Below are 17,699 nucleotides of genomic sequence, written 5' to 3' on the forward strand. Positions count from 1 at the left end.
ACCTCCTCCTGGAGGTCGGCGGGAACCGCGGCAGCAACTCCAGCTGGCGCGACCCCCTCCTGGAGGTTGGCGGGAACCGCGGCAGCAACTCCAGCTGGCGCGACCTCCTCCTGGAGGTCGGCGGAAACTGCCACTCCGAGAGGGACAGGAACGGGGGCTAGAACGACCTCTACGTGGCCGACAAGAACAGGAACTGGAACGGCCTCAACCTGGCCGACAGGAACGGCCTCAACCTGGCCGACAGGAACGGCCTCAACCTGGCCGACAGGAACGGCCTCAACCTGGCCGACAGGAACGGCCTCAACATGGCCGACAGGAACGGCCTCAACATGGCCGACAGGAACGGCCTCAACATGGCCGACAGGAACGGCCTCAACATGGCCGACAGGGACAGGAACGACCCCTAACGGGCCGACAGGAACAGGGACTGGGACGGCGTCCTCCCCGGAACCGGCATAACTGCATGCAGCTGCCGAGCTCGACGGCGTAGATGTCGGGCCTGATTGGATGTGACTAACACTTGTCAAACGGATGGTGCCCTCTGGCTGGGACAGGGCCTGAGCGTGACTCGACTGGACTGGGACATGAACGTGACTCGACTGGACTGGAACCTGGACTGGACTCGACTGGACTGGAACCTGGACTGGACTCGACTGGAACCTGGACTGGACTGGACTGGACTGGAACCCGGACTGGGCTCGACTGGAATGGAACCCGGACTGGGCTCGGCTGGACTGGGACCTGGACTGGGTCCTTGACTGGGCTCGACTGGGCTGGAGCTAGATCCTGAACGAAGCTCGAAGCTGGAACCTGAGCGTGACAAGGCTGAGCTGGAACCTGAGCGTGACAAGGCTGAGCTGGAACCTGAGCATGGCAAGACTGAACTGGGGCTGGAGTCTGAACGGAGCATGACTGAACCGGAGCTGGATGCCGAGCAGAGCCCGGCTGAACTGAGACCTGAGCAGAACACGGCTGGACTAAGTCCTGAGCGGAACACGGCTGGACTAAGTCCTGAGCGGAACACGGCTGGGCTGAAACCTGAGCAGAACACGGCTGGGCTGGAGACTGAACAGAACACGGCCGGGCTGGAGACTGAACAGAACACGGCCGGGCTGGGGACTGAACAGAATACGGCTGGGCTGGAGACTGAACAGAACACAGCTGGGCTGGAGACTGAACGTGGCTTGACTGACCTGACTGAGAAGCAGGATCTGGTGTGGCTGCTGACCGCAGGCCTGGGAGTTGCAGGGCCTTGCGCAGGGCAGGTTCCCTCAGGACGAGAGCGGCTGCCTCCCCAAACAATTGTTCCCTCGTGCCCTGGTCTGCTGCCGAATCGGCGGTGTTCATGAAGTGGGCGAAGAGGAACGTAACCGGAGGAGAACAGTGGAGGTGGATCTGCCGTGCGACGCCATCTGGGATGCCTGCTATAAACGGAACACAGTCAGTCGGAGGACCAAGGGACTCCTCTGCCGGAGAAGAGGGCTGCTCGGTCCCCATGACCGAGATCTCGGGACCCGGGGCCGGCGCGGCGACGGGAACAGGAACCGCCGGAGCGGCGACAGGAACGGGAACCGCCGGAGCGGCGACAGGAACGGGAACCGCCGGAGCGGCGACAGGAACGGGAACCGCTGGAGCGGCGGAGATGCGACCAGACGATGCACGCAGTGCGCGTGTCAAGTCCCTCCGCATTAGCCGGAGTCCGTCAGAGAATGCCTGCACTCCGGGGTACTCACGCCACCAGAACTCCTCCTCCAGGATCTTGATAGCTAGTTTGACTACTCGGAGCCGGGTGGTAAGACTGCGCGCTTCCGCGTATTCTCTGGCCAGCCTCTCGAGATCCCCGCGGAAGTCCTCAGGTAAGCTCGGTGGAATAAATTCTATCGCGTCGGTGCGGGGTTAGACGCGGAGCCGACGAACAGAGGAAAAAAAAAGGGAAAAACAAGGGAAAAAAAAAAAAACAACTCGTAACAGACCTGGGTGCAGGTTAGCGCTGGCTGGCTCCAAGTCTGGCCAGATCGTTCTGTCACAAACGGCATATAAAGGACCCAAATGCACAACGCCAGGGCACGATGCGTACGGTGAAAAAATGTGGGTTTATTCCAAAAAGCAAAGTCACAAGGCAGTCCGGGTCACACACAGGTTAACAAAAGGCTCAGATCTCGGAGGCAGAATCGACAGACGTAGACAGGTTCAAAAACAGGCAGAGTTCGGCAACAGAATCAACTTACAAAACTGGTCAGGATCAGGCGAGAAGCAATGGTCAGAAAAAACGTAACTGGGTCGACAACGGAATGTGCTGAACTGGAGAATCTGCTGAGAACAACGAATCAACGATCTGGCAGCTTACGAGGGTGAGAGGTGGAGCTTAAATACAAGGTCGGTAGATTATTGATTCTAGACAGGTGTGTATAATGAGACCGAGACGTGGAACGGGCTAACCAGATGAGACACAGGTGCGTAACTGAAAACCAGAGGTGAAGCGGGAACTGCTGTGGCGTGACGCGAAAGGGAAGTGCTACAAAATAAAACAGGAACTGAAACCAAAACACTGTTGACAAACTTAAGTCCTTTCAAAACAAAACTAACCTGGTGAGCAGAAACCGGAAGAGTACAAAATAAAACAGGACACAACAAGAAACAAAAACCCCAGATCGTGACAGCACCAGCTTGAGGCTTGCACGTACAGGTGCAACAGCATTGACCCTCACTCCTGAGTGGGCCCACTCGATGGCCAGGCTCTTGGTTAAGTTATCCACTGCAGCCCTCGCTGCTCCTGTGTGGCTGTCAGGTGGAGAAGCACAGAACCTCAGCAAACAGCATCATTTGGTCTGGGAAGCTTGACGTAAACATAGAGGGTGGTGTTGCTTACGCCATGCCTGGGAAGCCTTTCCAGATGTCAGCAATTATGTTGACGATCACGCTTGCTTCATCCATGCTGTGTAGACTGTGTAGCGGGAAGACAGTGAAAAAACAACAAACTTCCCAGCCAACGAGTATTAACTATGTTCAGCCTACCTTCCTTGCAGCAGTGGAAGGTTCCCGTCAGGTTGGTGTCTATCACGGCCTTCCAACCTTTAGAGGACATGAGCTCTGCTGGACTGCTGAACTGACCTCCTCCATTGTTCACCAGAAAGTCAATCCTTCCAAACTGCTTGAGCACTGATGATACAAGAGCTTTCACCTACCAAACCGTGAGGAAAAAAACTAAATGAGTTACTCCTACACGGTCTATCCCAGACAGCAGAAGGCGTGTGTGTGTTTTTGCATGCGTGCGTCACCTCCTCCTCACTGCGGATGTTGCATGGCAGAGGAGTGACATTTGCAGGGCTGGACTGAGGGATCTTCTGCCTCATCTCCTCTGCTGCTGTCTCCAGCCTCTCTGCCTTTCTGCTGGAGATCACAACACTGCAACCTGAAGACAAAGGTCGACATGCTCAGCTGTGATCATGGTTTGTAAGCACAGAGCTGGCTATTAAATATATAATAACAACGTTAAGATAGAGTAGCTGCAAAAACCTCTTCCTATCTTTACAAATACACCAATGCTTTGTCAAGATAGGAAGAACAGCAGAACTCAAACACGTGTTCTGCTGTTATCATGTGCCTGCACTATATTTAAATAACATCACAAACTTCTAATAAAGTTGTCCTGGGTCAAAGTCCACTTGTCACTCGGCTATCATCCCGTGCTACTGACACTCACCCAGCTCCAGCAGCTCTGCAGAAATCGCTTTACCGATACCGGTGCCTCCTCCCGTCACTATTGCAACTTTATGGTTGAACAAGCCTGGTCTAAAAACACTGGACGCCGCCATAGTTGCGTCTTACTGGTCGCTCTGCTTCTTGCTTATTGCATTAAAGTTAGTGCTGAAAAAGGACTCGCTGGAGAGATGCTGCCCCCTTCAGACAGCGATGTTTGCTGCAGGTCGTCGATGGATAGATGACAGATGGATATCCAAACAGAAAAACACAGAGCCTTTTGATAAAGACATTTTTTAATTGACCAGTGTCATTCTAACTGCTTCTAGATACAGACTGTTCACTATTGATTGTATCTATTTGTACATGCAACGTCTGTGACCTGTATGCTTGTGTATTCGTCTGCGTCCAACTATCCCACTATCATTCTCCACTTCACCACCTGATTCTTTTACCCTTAACTGTTAAATCCCTTATTTATCAGTGTATTCCATTACAAAACTTTCCCATTTTACCCATTCTGCTCGTTTTCACCTCTCTCATCTTTCCCCTTCCATTTTATTATTCCACATCGCGTTCCCCCTCGTCATCAGCACACGCTGTCAACTCCTTCTTGGGCAAGAGGGCGTATTCATTGAGAAATGACTCCACATCCGTCGCGAAGAACTCATCACCAAAGTGTTTGGTAACAGACAGGAAGTTACCAAGCAGCTCCCCAGCCTTGTAGACTAACAGGGCAGGAAGAACCTGAAAAGACATGAGGAGGAATTCAAATGGTCGATGAGGATGAATAGTAGTGGAGGTGACACAACCAGTAATAATGCCACTAATCAATAAGCGCATGAGATTGTAAATTGGAATTATATATTATCCATGGATAATTTTTTTCGTTTGCTAATAATTTTAGTTTTACTTTCTAGTTTCTAAAAAGGCCTTGGATTTGTAACAGGGTATTTCAATAGTATTAATATTTTTTGTTCTCTTGCAACTCAAACCTCAGTGTTTCTGCAACACTTGTTGCTCTTGGACACTTGCTGTATTATACAGCTAGAACTCATCTTGCTCTGTGGCCTTTATTCTTTCCCACTGACCTCAGAGGAGAAGCGTTCAGCAGCACCTGTGGCCACAGCATCGATACGACAAAAACAGTCCAGGCATGAGTTCAGCTGCTCGCAGCCTGGTGCAAGACAAGCGGGTGACTGTTAATGTAAAGTTTATCTGGTCAAGTTAATATTTTCTATGTAAGGTATGTAAATTAAGGTTAATGTAAAGTTTATCTGGTCAAGTTAATATTTTCTCTGTAAGGGATTTTGTCTTGTTAGTCTTCCTGCCACTTAGTAGCCTCCCTTCAGCCCAGTGGGTGTGTATAGTGTAGCCTTCTTTTTCACAGTTTAGCAGAGATTTATTATTTTTAAGCATAAAAAATATCTTTGTTACAAAAACATTAATTCATTAAATATGGATTTTAAAAAATCTACATTCTGTTTATGTTTTTAATCATTAGTTCAGCTAGGTATCCAGTTAGCAGAAAACATATACTCTCAGTAACAGTAGATATTACACTGCTCCCGACATTTAAAGTCCCCATCTTAATCATGCAGATAATGCTTGCAAACAGATAAATACACTGATCCTGAGATTCGAAGTCCCAACCTTGGACCCCCCCCCCCATTCACTGCTGCGCGGGAGTTTGCCCGAGTGATCTTGTAGTTTGTTTTGTTACACAGCTGAGCCGTGGTTTTCTGTTGTGCTATTTGTAACTATGTGCGGAGTTGATCTGGTGTGCGCCATATAACAAATCAAGCGCTCCCTTTTGATTGCCACACCTGCTCCCTTGGAAAGAACAGACATTTTTGCATACGACACAGAAGAGTGGAGTAACTGTTGAGCACAGACTGAAATGGTAAGTTATGAGTTATTACACTAACTCCTATTATAATATTGTGCTGTTCAATTCACTTGTATGTGGTTTTCCCATTGTTACATATTAACACAAGTAATGTGTACTGGAATTTCACAAGTGTAGCTTTATTAGCTAACGTTAGATGCTTGCTAGCTTGTCTGCACGTGCTATAGTGTCAAGTTTATAGCCAAGTTTGGCTATACCATTACTCCTTTTTACACTATATTTTCACGCAAACTTTAAAATCTAAATAATATTGATAAAATAATGCAGCGGCGGGGACAAGTATAAGACGTCACACATTAGACGATCGTACCACCTGCCAGTGAAAACATGCCAAAGTAGTGGGGAATGTTAAACGTTTCAATCAGCCGCAGGTGAGGAGTGCATTATTTTAGTATACCATGATCAGTCGTCGAGTGAAACACTTTTGCGCGGGCGTGAAGGCCTGTTTATTTAATTAGCGCTTGAAAACTGCAGTGGGTGAGCTCAGCCACGTGTTAATATGATTACGGGACTAGGCTGTTGCTGTCTTGCCTGTGCGTTTCATTGGTCGAGGGCGTAGTTAAGCTCCAGCGCCGTGCGGATAGCGGACACAGAGGAAGCCGAGGTGAACGAAGTCTAATTTATGACACCTGGTGCGGTACTGCACTGGCGTCAATTGTAAAACGCTCTGCCAGGTGCAGACTGTTTAGGTGCTTAGCAGTGATTAACTTCAACAGCAGAGGAATAATAACTAATTTGTGTGTATGTAATCATTTTGTACTTCAACCACTTCTTGTAAAGACTGATTGTATTGTGGTGGTATTTTAGTAGACTTTTAAAAAATTCTGTTATTTAATCCTGACCAGGCTTTATTGTTAGAGAATCAAGGCTTATGGGAACAATTTATTGATTTCCATATTTTGTAACACTTATCAATTATTTCATTATCACTAAGTCAATTTCAACCATTTAGTTCAGTCAGAATATGGTGACCCATATGACAAACTATTATTACTATTTTCATTGTTACAAAGGTAATTACATCAATACTAAACACTGTATTGAAAGCTTCAATGGTATAATTCGGCTGGATAATGTTGGTCTTTGTATTCACAGGAGGACGGCCCAAACGGATCCACTGACAGTGGTGAATATAAAGGTAAGAAAAATTGGTGATTATAGGCTGTTAGTATAGTGAGGACATGTATGGTTGGTTGGAGTTAACCGTTTTAGCTGTCAAAACGGGAAAAAAGCCAAAACAGATGGATCTCTGAAAGAATTAACTCTTCATATCTAACTGAATATATTCCTAACCCCACTTGATATAGAATAAGGAGTTGTTTGAATGTTTATCCACTAAGAAAATTTAGGCTATTTTAATAATATTTTAATATTATAATAAGGGTTTGCTAACCTCTATATCAGGCGATATATAAAAAGAAATCCGAATTTTTGTGGTTTCCATAGGATGGCCACACAAAGTAATGAAAGTCGTAAGAAAATAAAACCTGAATTGCACACACAAATCCACACACATTGAAACACACATCCACACCCTGCCATTGTTTGTTGTTTCAAACATATTAAATTGTTTTTGTATTATTTTATTTACAGTTGCTGATATGACAGATGTCATTCGCGAGAAAAAGGTAGGATATGTCATGTTTGCTCATGTAACTGGGTTACAGTTGGCTATCTGGAGTAAGCTGATTTCTTAACATGGTTCTTGTAATCAGAGATTGAGAGATTTCCCCCGGATAACTCTGCATACTTGCCTTTGGTTAAGTGAGTGCATGTAAATGCACTTACCATTTATTTTATTACAAAATACTTTTGTTATCAACATATTCACCTTCTATTATTCCATGCCCACAATATATTGTTGCAAGTTAAGTCACTTCCTTATGAGTCTGTGGTTGAGCAAACATCCTGGGATTGTTTGTCTTGTGTGTAAGATGGTAATGCATATGATGGAATATTTCTAAACAAGTCCTGTAATGCTTAAGCTTATGTCTGAACCTAGTTAAATTTCATAGCATATTAGCTGAGCTAGAGAAAGAATTGAGTCCCACTGCCTTGAATGAGCAGGCAATTATGGTTATTGTCCATTTGCTGTGCTGTTGCAGTTTGGTGCAGAAACAAGCAACAGCGCTATAAGTAGCCAAAATTGTCCATTCCAGATATGGGGTACAGTAATTCAATTTTATTTATATTGCGCCTAATCACAAAGTTATCTCCAGGTATCATTCTGTAATTTCGTCACCAGTTGGAAGCAGCTGTATTTCAATACAACAGCTCTATTTAGTGTAAGGTATCACACTAAACAATGTTAGATTACTGTACAAAGTGAAATACAAGTAAGAGATGAAGATAGCGTATAGTAATCCATCACATCAAAAATGTAAGTTAATGCCTCCATGTATTTATTCTTGTTGTTTTACCCAAGACGACGAAGTACACAAATATTAATAGCAGCCACCTCTGAGGGCGGTACTCCAACGAATGATAGCCAATGTTCAGTTAGCTGCACCATCTCTAAAGTCACATTCGCTTAAACGATGAATTTATTCACAGTCCTTCTTCATAAACACTAGGTAAAATGATATTCAATCTAAACACCCTCCTATCGCCATCGTTTAGCGTAACAGTGGACTACACTTACTGCGAACACGGAATACATGATATTGTGATGTTCATAATATTGTTCAATAATAATGTTTGGGCGTAAGAGTTCGAGTTGGTCAAAGTCATGCTTTTAGACAGTGCTTTATCTTCAATTTACATTCTGTCATACATTTCCAACATGACGGCAGTAAAAACTGTTTTTTAAAACGTTAATGTTGTTAATTAAAAGACCGACTTGTGCCCTAAACAACTTTTTACAAGTGAGAGCATTATTAAAGTGAAAACGTTAGCTAACTGATTTACAAGGTTAATAAACTGAATTGCTCCATTGAGAGTATGAACTTTACTCTTATTATACCATTCTTATTTCTAGAAGAGACCCAGGAGGAAGCTCTGCTACCTCACTAACAAGAAAAGGTACACACGATGATGTTAAATATTCACGTGTTAGTATAGAAATGTTTGATTCATATATTATCCCAGGATTTTTTTTTCTTTCATTGTTGTTTAAACTAATTTCATGTTTTCAGTTCATCCAAACAATGGAAAGACAAATTGTCATTAGAAGACATTGATGGAATGTTTGATGACTTGGGTGAGTTGAGTATTTTTGCTTTAACTCTTTGCAGTTAGTTAAATTTTATTGTCCTAAGAGGTGTTTTAATGTTTTTAAAGATTCTTCCTCACCTGGTAATGACATAAGTCCTCTCCAAGACACTGATGAGTCAGACCAGAGCAAGAGGGGGATTTCACCAGTATTACAGAAAAGAAGCCTTATCGTAAAACTTCCGGTCAGTCAGTCATTACAATGGTTTCTTTTATTGGTACAAAAAAGGTCACATCTGAGCTGTTATAAATGTAGTCGTTAATGACTAATCCCACAGGTGCTAGGTCTGTCATTGTGGAGTTGTGTTATAAAGTTATTAAATTTGTGTTATGAAACCTTTTAGGGTTCTGGGAGAGATATTTTGAATTTTGCAAGAAGGTCACTTGCTCCTGAACTGGAAAATGGTAAAAACAAGTATTTTACAGAGAAATACATGCATAGTAATTTGATGTGTTTTTTGTGCTGTGTGAAAATGTTTACATTTATTTTTCCAGTTGCAGCCTTGAACGTTCCTTTCAAATTGCATGAGCCGGTAAAGACATCAAGCCTTATTCAGGAGAAACTTGTTCTTGAAGCCACAGTAGAGGAGGACAATGAAAGAGCTCTAGTTGTGCCTCAGGTTCTTGATTTTGAAGAGCCAAACACAGATCTTGTAACAATCACATCCCCCAGCGCAAAGCATACGTCGCAGAGGAGTAAGGAAATTTACTTAGTGTATATTTCCTAACTGTCTGTCTTTTATGTACTCATAATTTTGTGTTGACTCAACAAGACAATTTACTTTCTGAAACATTTCTCTCTCAATAATGTTTCCTACTCCAGAGAAGTTAATTCTGAGTTGGAGTCTCCTCCAAGCAGGGTTACTTTGAGTAAACCCACAGTGTCCAGTCACAAAAAACAGGTGGCAACAGATGGATGGAACAGATTCCAAGGTGGTGGGAAAAGGAAGAAATAGTTGCTGTCTTGCCTTCATCTAATATTTTTTATCATGTAAACAGTCTCAGCTAATGCAGTAATTGGCAGCAGCCTAGCTTGTGACTCAGCTACAAAGATTGCTGAGTGGTACATAAATCCCCCAGTGCTTCTACGTGAACTACATTCATGAACTGGTCACTGGACACTTTATTGGTTTGTTAGACTTTCACCCACTTTACCATTAAATTGTATCATGGCAACGTGTTGTATCTAACATGCTCTATACAGTATATATTATACTGTATTTGACTGAACTAAATAAAATGGAAATTTAGTCAAGAAAAAGCCAACATAAAAAACAAAAACATTTCATCTGTGGTCTCATTTGTTTGAGTTGGTGGAACAACCTATAGAGGGCTTGAAGTCACATTCACGACTCGGTGATGAAACATTTAGAGACCTACTTCATGGAGGCTGAGCTGTGTTCCTGTAAGCGAAGCTGTTATATTTCCTCCCCTGTAATCTACTGAATCTTTTATAATACACTGATACATTTTTTTTCAACAACAACCCTGGGACAACACTATGTGAAGAACTGTCACATTAATTAGTCACTGAGTTAATGTTAATTACAAAACGTAATAAATATGCTGCATAACGTCTTCGTGTTCTAATTAAGCTTCTTGTTGCTTTCTTCAGGCTATAAAACGTCCGTCACTGCAGAGTTTCCAGCAGCTTCCCACTGGGTAATGTCACATATCGGTTTAAAATGTCTACTTGATGCTGGCGTGGTGCTCCTGCTGTGTGACTTGCTCGAGGGCGGGATCTCTTTCTAGAGAAGAAGCAGGTCTTCAACTGGAACCCGGCTGGCCAGATACGCTGCCTGTAGCGCATCATCTGAGAAGGAGGGTGAGGGTTTAGTAACAGTTCAGATCAGTCATGAACAAGTGCTGGGTGGCGCAGCCCCTCAGACGGTAGTTACTGTAGCTGTTGAAGAGGTTTTGTTGAGTCTAGGCTTCTCTAAATGGCTTGTTTTTTTAATGGGGTATTAAAAATGTCAGGCCTTTGATGAACACGCTCCATCCACGTGCAGCAGGAGGAGCGTGTCCGGACCGCCTTGGTTTCAGGTGAAATGCAAATGCAGCAGTTCTAATAAGTCGCTTCAAGTGTTGCGGCAGGAAATGAATAATGCAGTCCTCGCGCGGAGCGTAATCTCAGCCCTCGCCAACTGCATCCACGCGAAACGCATCAGACGCGAGTGCATCTGAGGCAGTAAATGTGCCATTTAAGCACGTTGGCATGCTCTCAGGAGACGAGGCCTTAAAGGGCCGTTCCTCTGAACAAATTCAACATGTGACAAGTCAAGTTGCGCCGCTTTAGGTGATGTGGACGGCTTCGCTAAATGTGTTTTGTAGCTGCTGTGATGCAAACGTCTGAATTGGACAGTCCGTAGAAGGACCAATAAAAGTTAAAATAACGACACATGCGCACTGGATATTAACATGATCCGATGGAGGTAAGTAATAATAGTAAAAATTAAAGTAAAGCTCCAAAAGTCTGTCCGAGTGAGCTTTCTGTACTGTAAGCGCGATTGTGTGTCAGTGTGAGCGCTCGCTCCGATTTTTGTCTAATAAGGGATCTTTGCCGCATGTTAGGCTCGGTAAAGTTTGCTATTTTTCGCTGCGACATTAGTTCGGAGAAGCTCTGTGTATGTGCTGGAAGTGCGCTGAACGTTTGTGCCTTGGAGAATTTTTTTGACTTTGTAGGTAGGAACACGTTTACGAATAGTAACAATATCAAAACTAATACTTGTAGAGTTATATGTATGCTATCGGGGTTAGCTGCGTCTATGCTAACTCGTTGGGCTTAGCTTGGTTCGGTGTTGTTTGCTAATTTATTCGTGGTTGCGCTTGTTTCAGTCACAGAACACAAACACGAGAGTGCAACATAAATGTACGAAAAGCGGCTTTTGCGTGGAGCCTCGTGTTATTAGTTTGCTTTCTGTCTAGCTGCACAGGCTCTTGCTGTGGTCACACCTGTGCTAATTAACAGTGTGGTCCAAAACAAACATGTCAGCGTTGCTTTTTTAAAAACAGCCCTTTTCGAAAATGCATTAGGTTGACACAGAGATCTTAAGTCTTAGCTTAGAAACACATTATCGGCACAGTATCCAAAACTTTAGACGGTCATAGTAGTAATGATTATTATGCACCAAACAATGCCATTATAACAGGGAAAACGGTGACAAGGATGTTGATACTGTTGATTATAACAACAATAAATAATAGTGAATGGTAGGGATACATGACGCATGCAGGAGGTTCCTATTTACTTCTGTATTATTGTAATTGCTAACTTGCAACATGTAAACCATGCTCCCATATAAACTAAAGCATTCTGAATTATGCGCTTATCTTCTGTATGTTTTGTCTTAGAGGTTTTACACTCATACTCATACCAGTTGATATTTTTTTTCACTGGCTTTTAAGCAGACAAATATTTATTTGCTTTTTGACTATTATTCTGTATTTTACAATGTGTTAACTCTTTTTTATATATTTTAATTAGTAAGTGGTTGCAGATATGGTTCTCACTGCACTGTTAACTACTCATATAAAAAGCACTTTAGTCAACTTTATAATGACCTATATAAATAAAGTGGGTTTGATAAAGAATGAACAAGGGACGGTTGCTGAGATAAGCCAGATAAGTCCAGCACATTTTATGACAGGGATTTGCTTGTTCTTTCATTGCTCAGCTTCTCCCATAACCTGTTTTCTAACCGTGCCACTGTCATTTGTTCTCTGTTTCAGCAAGAGGACCCTTCTCTCGCCCACCGCATGCATAGTGTCCGGAGCATAAACCAGGACCCAGCTGGACTTCATGATGACCCTGTCCAGCCTGTCAGTGATGCTGCTGCATTGTCAAAACATCAAAGAATAGGTAAGTATGCATGTATGTGATGCTGGCCTGCTAGTTATAGTGTGTAGTGGATTCCTTATTTTTCTTCCTGATGGTAGCAGACTAAACAAGCTGTGGCAAGGATAGTGAGATCTCCTGCAATACAGATCGCTTTGAACATTGTCTTATGTATGCTGGTATAGGTTTGATGGACACCTTGATACACAGAGCTTAACCATCCTGTTATGTTACCACTCAAATTGACCCGTTTGAAAATTTAAAACCTTTTGAAAATCTTTTTTTTTTTTTTGGTATATAGATTTCTTTTGCTTGGTTATTAAGGGCAATGAAAAGAAACAGATTTAATTCACACATGTGAAACCTTCCCCTACATGTTTATATTACATAGATGCTGTTCGGGTCATGACTTTGTGATTTCTCTTGTGCATTTTTTTTTCTAAATTCTGCCTGTCTGCAGATGACTCCATTCCTGGACCGGGACGTTTCCAACCTGTTCTCCTCTTCCAACCCCCTACCTCTCCACTCACCACAACTGGCCATGGCAGATGACTATTCAACAGGAGTCTTGTTCTGATTGCAGTCCCTTCCATTAAACAGCTACAACTGCAGCTTTGTGCTCCTACTGTGATCCTCTCTGTAGATTTGCTTTTGAGAATATTTGTCGTAATTTTGTAAACATATTACTGTAAGGGACCAAAGAGTGTGTGGATAAATCATTCAACTTTTGGTCAGACATTAAGGTCAATACTAATGAGAGTTAAGACTATGAAGCTTTTCTTCTTGCTGGTTTGCACATCTGGTGGGTTTGAATTACACATGGTTCATTATTGTCCAGATAGTAAAGCCACATAACCCTTCTAGTACAGTGTATTTATTATGTCAAGAGCTACATGTCTGAAAATTCAGGAGAGGTTGATGATTGCAAAAAACACACAATCTACTGCTTTTGTGTTATATGTCACTTTGTGTCAGATGTAGCTTGTTTTTTTGTTATTGTTGGTTTTTAAGTCTAGATTAATTATAACTGTTATATAAGATAACTATTAATTATACTTAATTATGGAGATAGTAGATCTATGGATGTCCCACTGGAGTAAAAGGGATATGATTGATCTAATAATATAACGCTATAAGCTTGTGATGACTCCTTCAGTGTCTGTCTGCAGCATGATAAACACACCACAGGGTACATTGCTCTGAACGAATGTGTCGTACAAACTATCTGGCTGAAACAGAGTCACCATAAGGTAATTGTGTGAATGCTAATGTCTAACCATGCTGTGGTATGGGAAGATCAGAATGAGTGGAGACTTGTGTGTTTGAAAAAATCCAGTTAAAGTCTAAGCATCTGCCCAGGTGAGTAGGAACAAAACCAAAGAAATGGCTATTTAATCCTTACAGGCTCTGATTAACAGGCTGCAAACAATGGAGAACTGGGTGAGGATGTTCAATTTTGGCACCAGGTAAACTATAGAACAAATAACATTTTATTATGTAGTCCCTCAAGTCACTCATTTAGCAAAAGGTTGAAGCAGGAGAAGGGAAATTAGCAAGTAGGGGAGGAATCAGGGATCTGTACCCTGCTGTCTGTGTGAGGAGCTTTGATCCATCAAGGAGACGTCATCTCTGCAGGAATCTGGGACCAACAAAAACTGATGTTGACCAGTTGCAGACCCATAGTGGAGGAGAAAGGACACTCTCTGACCTCTGTGCAGGACACAGACCAGGACTCTCACTAACTGCTCCTTCCAGGAACCTTTGTTGATTACAGGCACCAGAATCAGAACAAAAGATAAGATGCAACAAATGCTCAGGAGTGAAGACGGGAAGGTGTTGGTGACTGGGAAATGAAGAACAGCTGCTGACTCTTCAAAGGACTGAAGGTGATGGAAGTTTACACCAGCCCATGTGAGAAAGGTCCATGAAAAAGAATGAAGGAGACGACAACAGCACTGACAGAGCGGTCAGAATCATAATGTGACTGTTCTAATCAAGAAGAACCAGATCCAGTTCGATCCAGACCCAAGGAGTTCATCAAAACCAGCTAAACCACAGAGACAGCAGAGGACGACAGGTCAGAGCATAGAGAAGACACAGACATGAACATAGAAACGTATAGAAAAGGCATAAATTATTAGGATGTTTTTCAAATCAATACTAAATTTCAACAGTAAATTTAGAATGAGTAGTTTTTATATCCAGACTATTTATTTATGCTCCACAAGTTTTAGAAAAGAAATCAGTAGGATTGAATTGAATTTTAAAAAGATTTTATAGGGAGAGCATACATGTCAGATTGAAAAATAGATGAATAACCAAGTTTTTCTATAGTGCATTTTCATCCTTGAGTGATGATAATGTAATCATGATAATGATAAAACGGGATAGTAATTATGACCAGATACTGGTTGATGTGTATGTATACTGAAACAGATAACATCTAAATAGATATTACTTGAGTCTCTGAGCCAAGGTGCCATTGTTTGACACCTCACCACCACCTTGTCTGTCCTCACACCAAAGGGTTAATTAACTTTAGAACCATATGGAGCTGTTTTCACCCAGACAGTCCTGGCAGTTTATCAGTGATTACTAACTGGATGTGAATCTAGCGTATTCATGTTATCTCTGACTCACGTTATTGGGATTTACTATAATCCCAATAACGGGATTATACTTCCGCCTCTCGAGGAGTGCAGACGTATTTTCTCTCTGCTCCCACTCTGCTTTTTCTTGCAAGACCCTTGTCTCTTTTTCTGAGCACCCTGATCTGCTATTCTGGAATAACATTTTTGAACATGGAGCTAATAAACTGGTCACTCAGCGCATTGGACAAAATGTTTTCACAAAGGAAAGAATCTCCGGGAGAACCACTCTGCCCCTTGGGAACTCTTGCCTCCGGCTACGTGCGGGACGCGTGGGATTCCTGGTGCCCCCTGTGTCTGGAGCCTCTGTCCATCGAGGATGCAGAGGATCTATTCATATATTGGACTTTGGTAACAGGGCTACTCATGATTGGCTTTGGTGGTGCCCTGCTTTATTGGAAGATTGAAAAGATTGGAAAATCTGCGTCCGGTTCATTAGCGTGTCCACCGGCCGTGGAGCTGCAAATGCTGATGGGGGCCGATGTTACTCGGCTGACGGAATTACACCAGAGGATTCCCACGATTGAAGGACTAATAATTAACATCTCAGCTCGTTCGGATGATTTGCATCAGAGGATGACCCGGATTGAGGGACTGATCAGTAACATCTCAGCTCGTTTGGATGCCCGGATTGCAGGACTGACTAATAAGATCTCAGCCCGTTCGGAGGAAGACAAGAGACAGACGGATAACATCTGCAGACAGACTGAACACTTGGTTACTATGGTGACAGCCTGACAGGCGAGGAGATGTCACCGGTGACCCATGGTCCCACAAGAGGCGATGAAGCCCTGAGTTCTGACCGATTGGAGTATTGATCTGGACAAATTAGTCATGGATTGTTAAAATGTATTAGAATTGGCTGTGTATTACTCTGTCCCTTCTCCCTCACCCCTCCCTTCCCGGGTCCAATCTAGCTCACCAGCTGTGCTTCTATCTATCCTCTTCCCCTGTTGTGACTCCCTTCAAGGACAACTGTTGGACTGACCTGTAAACACCTTGGTCGGCCTCGGTCATACTTCTATAAACAACACTTCACTACACTGATGCAGATACATCCCCTCCCACCCCACCTTACAGTCTCACTGTCTGCTCTCCGACCTGTCCTGATGAACCCAAGAAAAAAATTCCAGCAAGGTTTCCACTTGTACTGTGTGCCACTGTATGTGCGTGTGTTTTTTATTGTTTGTACTGCAATTGCTTCCACTGTCGGACTAGCGCCAGTCAAGCTGGCTGCTGATGGGAATTTCCCCGCTGTGGGACTAATAAAGGCATTCTATTCTATAACTTTACAGGGTTAATTTGTGTTATGTGGCCAGATTATTTCCTCCGGAAGGTTTACAAAATTATTGATTTTATTCTATTATATTTTCCTAGAAATATTGGATTATTGGAGATGCTAAATTTACAAACAAAACATTTAATAGAATCACTAAGCAATATCTTAATTGAATTGTTTTTTTAAGTGTATTACTGTCCATGGATTTGTGATTTTGAAGAGATCTCTCCCATATAACAATTTACATGGGATTATTTTTTGTGTCTATACATGACTTTTTGACTTGGACTTCTGACTGCAACACAGACTTGATTTTTATTTTGTTTCTTCCTACAGTAAGAGATATAGAAGATGCTACTGAATTCAGTGTACATACAGTATATACCGGTAGCTGTTTTTGTGTTGTTTTTGCTTGTTTTGGGGATTTTTTGATTGTTTTATATGCTTTTGTTTGTTTTAACCTTAGATTATCTGCAGTAAAGCTTTTCTAATGAGATGCTTTATACAGATGTTTGATGAACCACGGTTTATTCAAATTCCTTAAAAATGCATCAGCTACTGTTTTATTTTCACAAACAAACATCTAAAATGATTCTGTCTTATATAATTGTCATAGGAGCCATAGTAAGACCTCACAGTGAAACCTATGATACTTTCTGCTTCACATTTTTATAATGTTTGACTACGGTAACAACATGGTTACTGAGACTATTCCACAATAGCTTTTAGAACAGTTTTTGCTTTCACTCTGAACATGTTTTTTATTTTATGAAATGTTTCCTGTTTCACACTGAAAGAAACTGTTCTTCTATTTCTATTTTTCTAACACTAACACTAACTAACTTTTATCAGCATTAGCTGCTACTGCTTTGCGTCATTGATGATGTAATTTATGTACAGGGTGTAACTGCTCTTAGTTTTCTTGTCACAGTTTTATACTTTTAAGCTTCCCTTGACGATTTTCCCCTCAAAGCAGGAGCTGACCTGAACAACTGTTTTGGACCACAGATGACTAGACAGTTGATGAAAGTGTCATCAACGATGCTTCTGCTAGGGCAGAATTGCTGATTGTGGAAGATTCAGTGAAACATCAACTTCAACTGTTTGAATGTCTTCGAT

General features: G+C 42.6%; 1 protein-coding gene and 1 pseudogene across 9 annotated transcripts; one reads left to right on the forward strand and one right to left on the reverse strand.

Annotated features, from left to right (window-relative positions):
• Window positions 1-1,562: 1,562 nt before the first annotated feature.
• Window positions 1,563-4,137, reverse strand: LOC114870803 (peroxisomal trans-2-enoyl-CoA reductase-like; annotated as a pseudogene).
• A 1,266-nt stretch (window positions 4,138-5,403) lies between these two features.
• On the forward strand, window positions 5,404-13,794 carry LOC114842178 (uncharacterized). 9 transcript variants are annotated; one of them, XR_003783269.3, is made up of 11 exons: window positions 5,425-5,602; window positions 6,704-6,746; window positions 7,202-7,236; window positions 8,586-8,629; window positions 8,743-8,807; window positions 8,888-9,003; window positions 9,163-9,514; window positions 10,434-10,480; window positions 10,571-10,643; window positions 12,548-12,677; window positions 13,114-13,794. XR_003783269.3 is itself a non-coding variant. In XM_029127757.3 (11 exons), exons 1-11 carry the CDS (start codon window positions 5,600-5,602, stop codon window positions 13,203-13,205), a joined length of 837 nt encoding a protein of 278 aa, XP_028983590.1. In that variant the 5' UTR covers window positions 5,526-5,599; the 3' UTR covers window positions 13,206-13,794. The 9 variants fall into 9 exon arrangements, 4 of the variants coding, with proteins under 4 accessions (XP_028983590.1, XP_028983589.1, XP_055358752.1 ...); XM_029127757.3 differs by lacking the exon at window positions 10,571-10,643 and having other exon boundaries at window positions 5,526-5,602; window positions 9,163-9,223; window positions 9,314-9,514; XR_008692668.1 differs by lacking the exons at window positions 10,571-10,643; window positions 13,114-13,794 and adding an exon at window positions 9,642-10,223 and having other exon boundaries at window positions 5,404-5,602; window positions 12,548-12,630.
• Window positions 13,795-17,699: the final 3,905 nt, after the last annotated feature.

This window comes from Betta splendens, chromosome 15 (assembly GCF_900634795.4).
Source record: "Betta splendens chromosome 15, fBetSpl5.4, whole genome shotgun sequence".
In the NCBI taxonomy this organism is placed as follows: domain Eukaryota; kingdom Metazoa; phylum Chordata; class Actinopteri; order Anabantiformes; family Osphronemidae; genus Betta; species Betta splendens.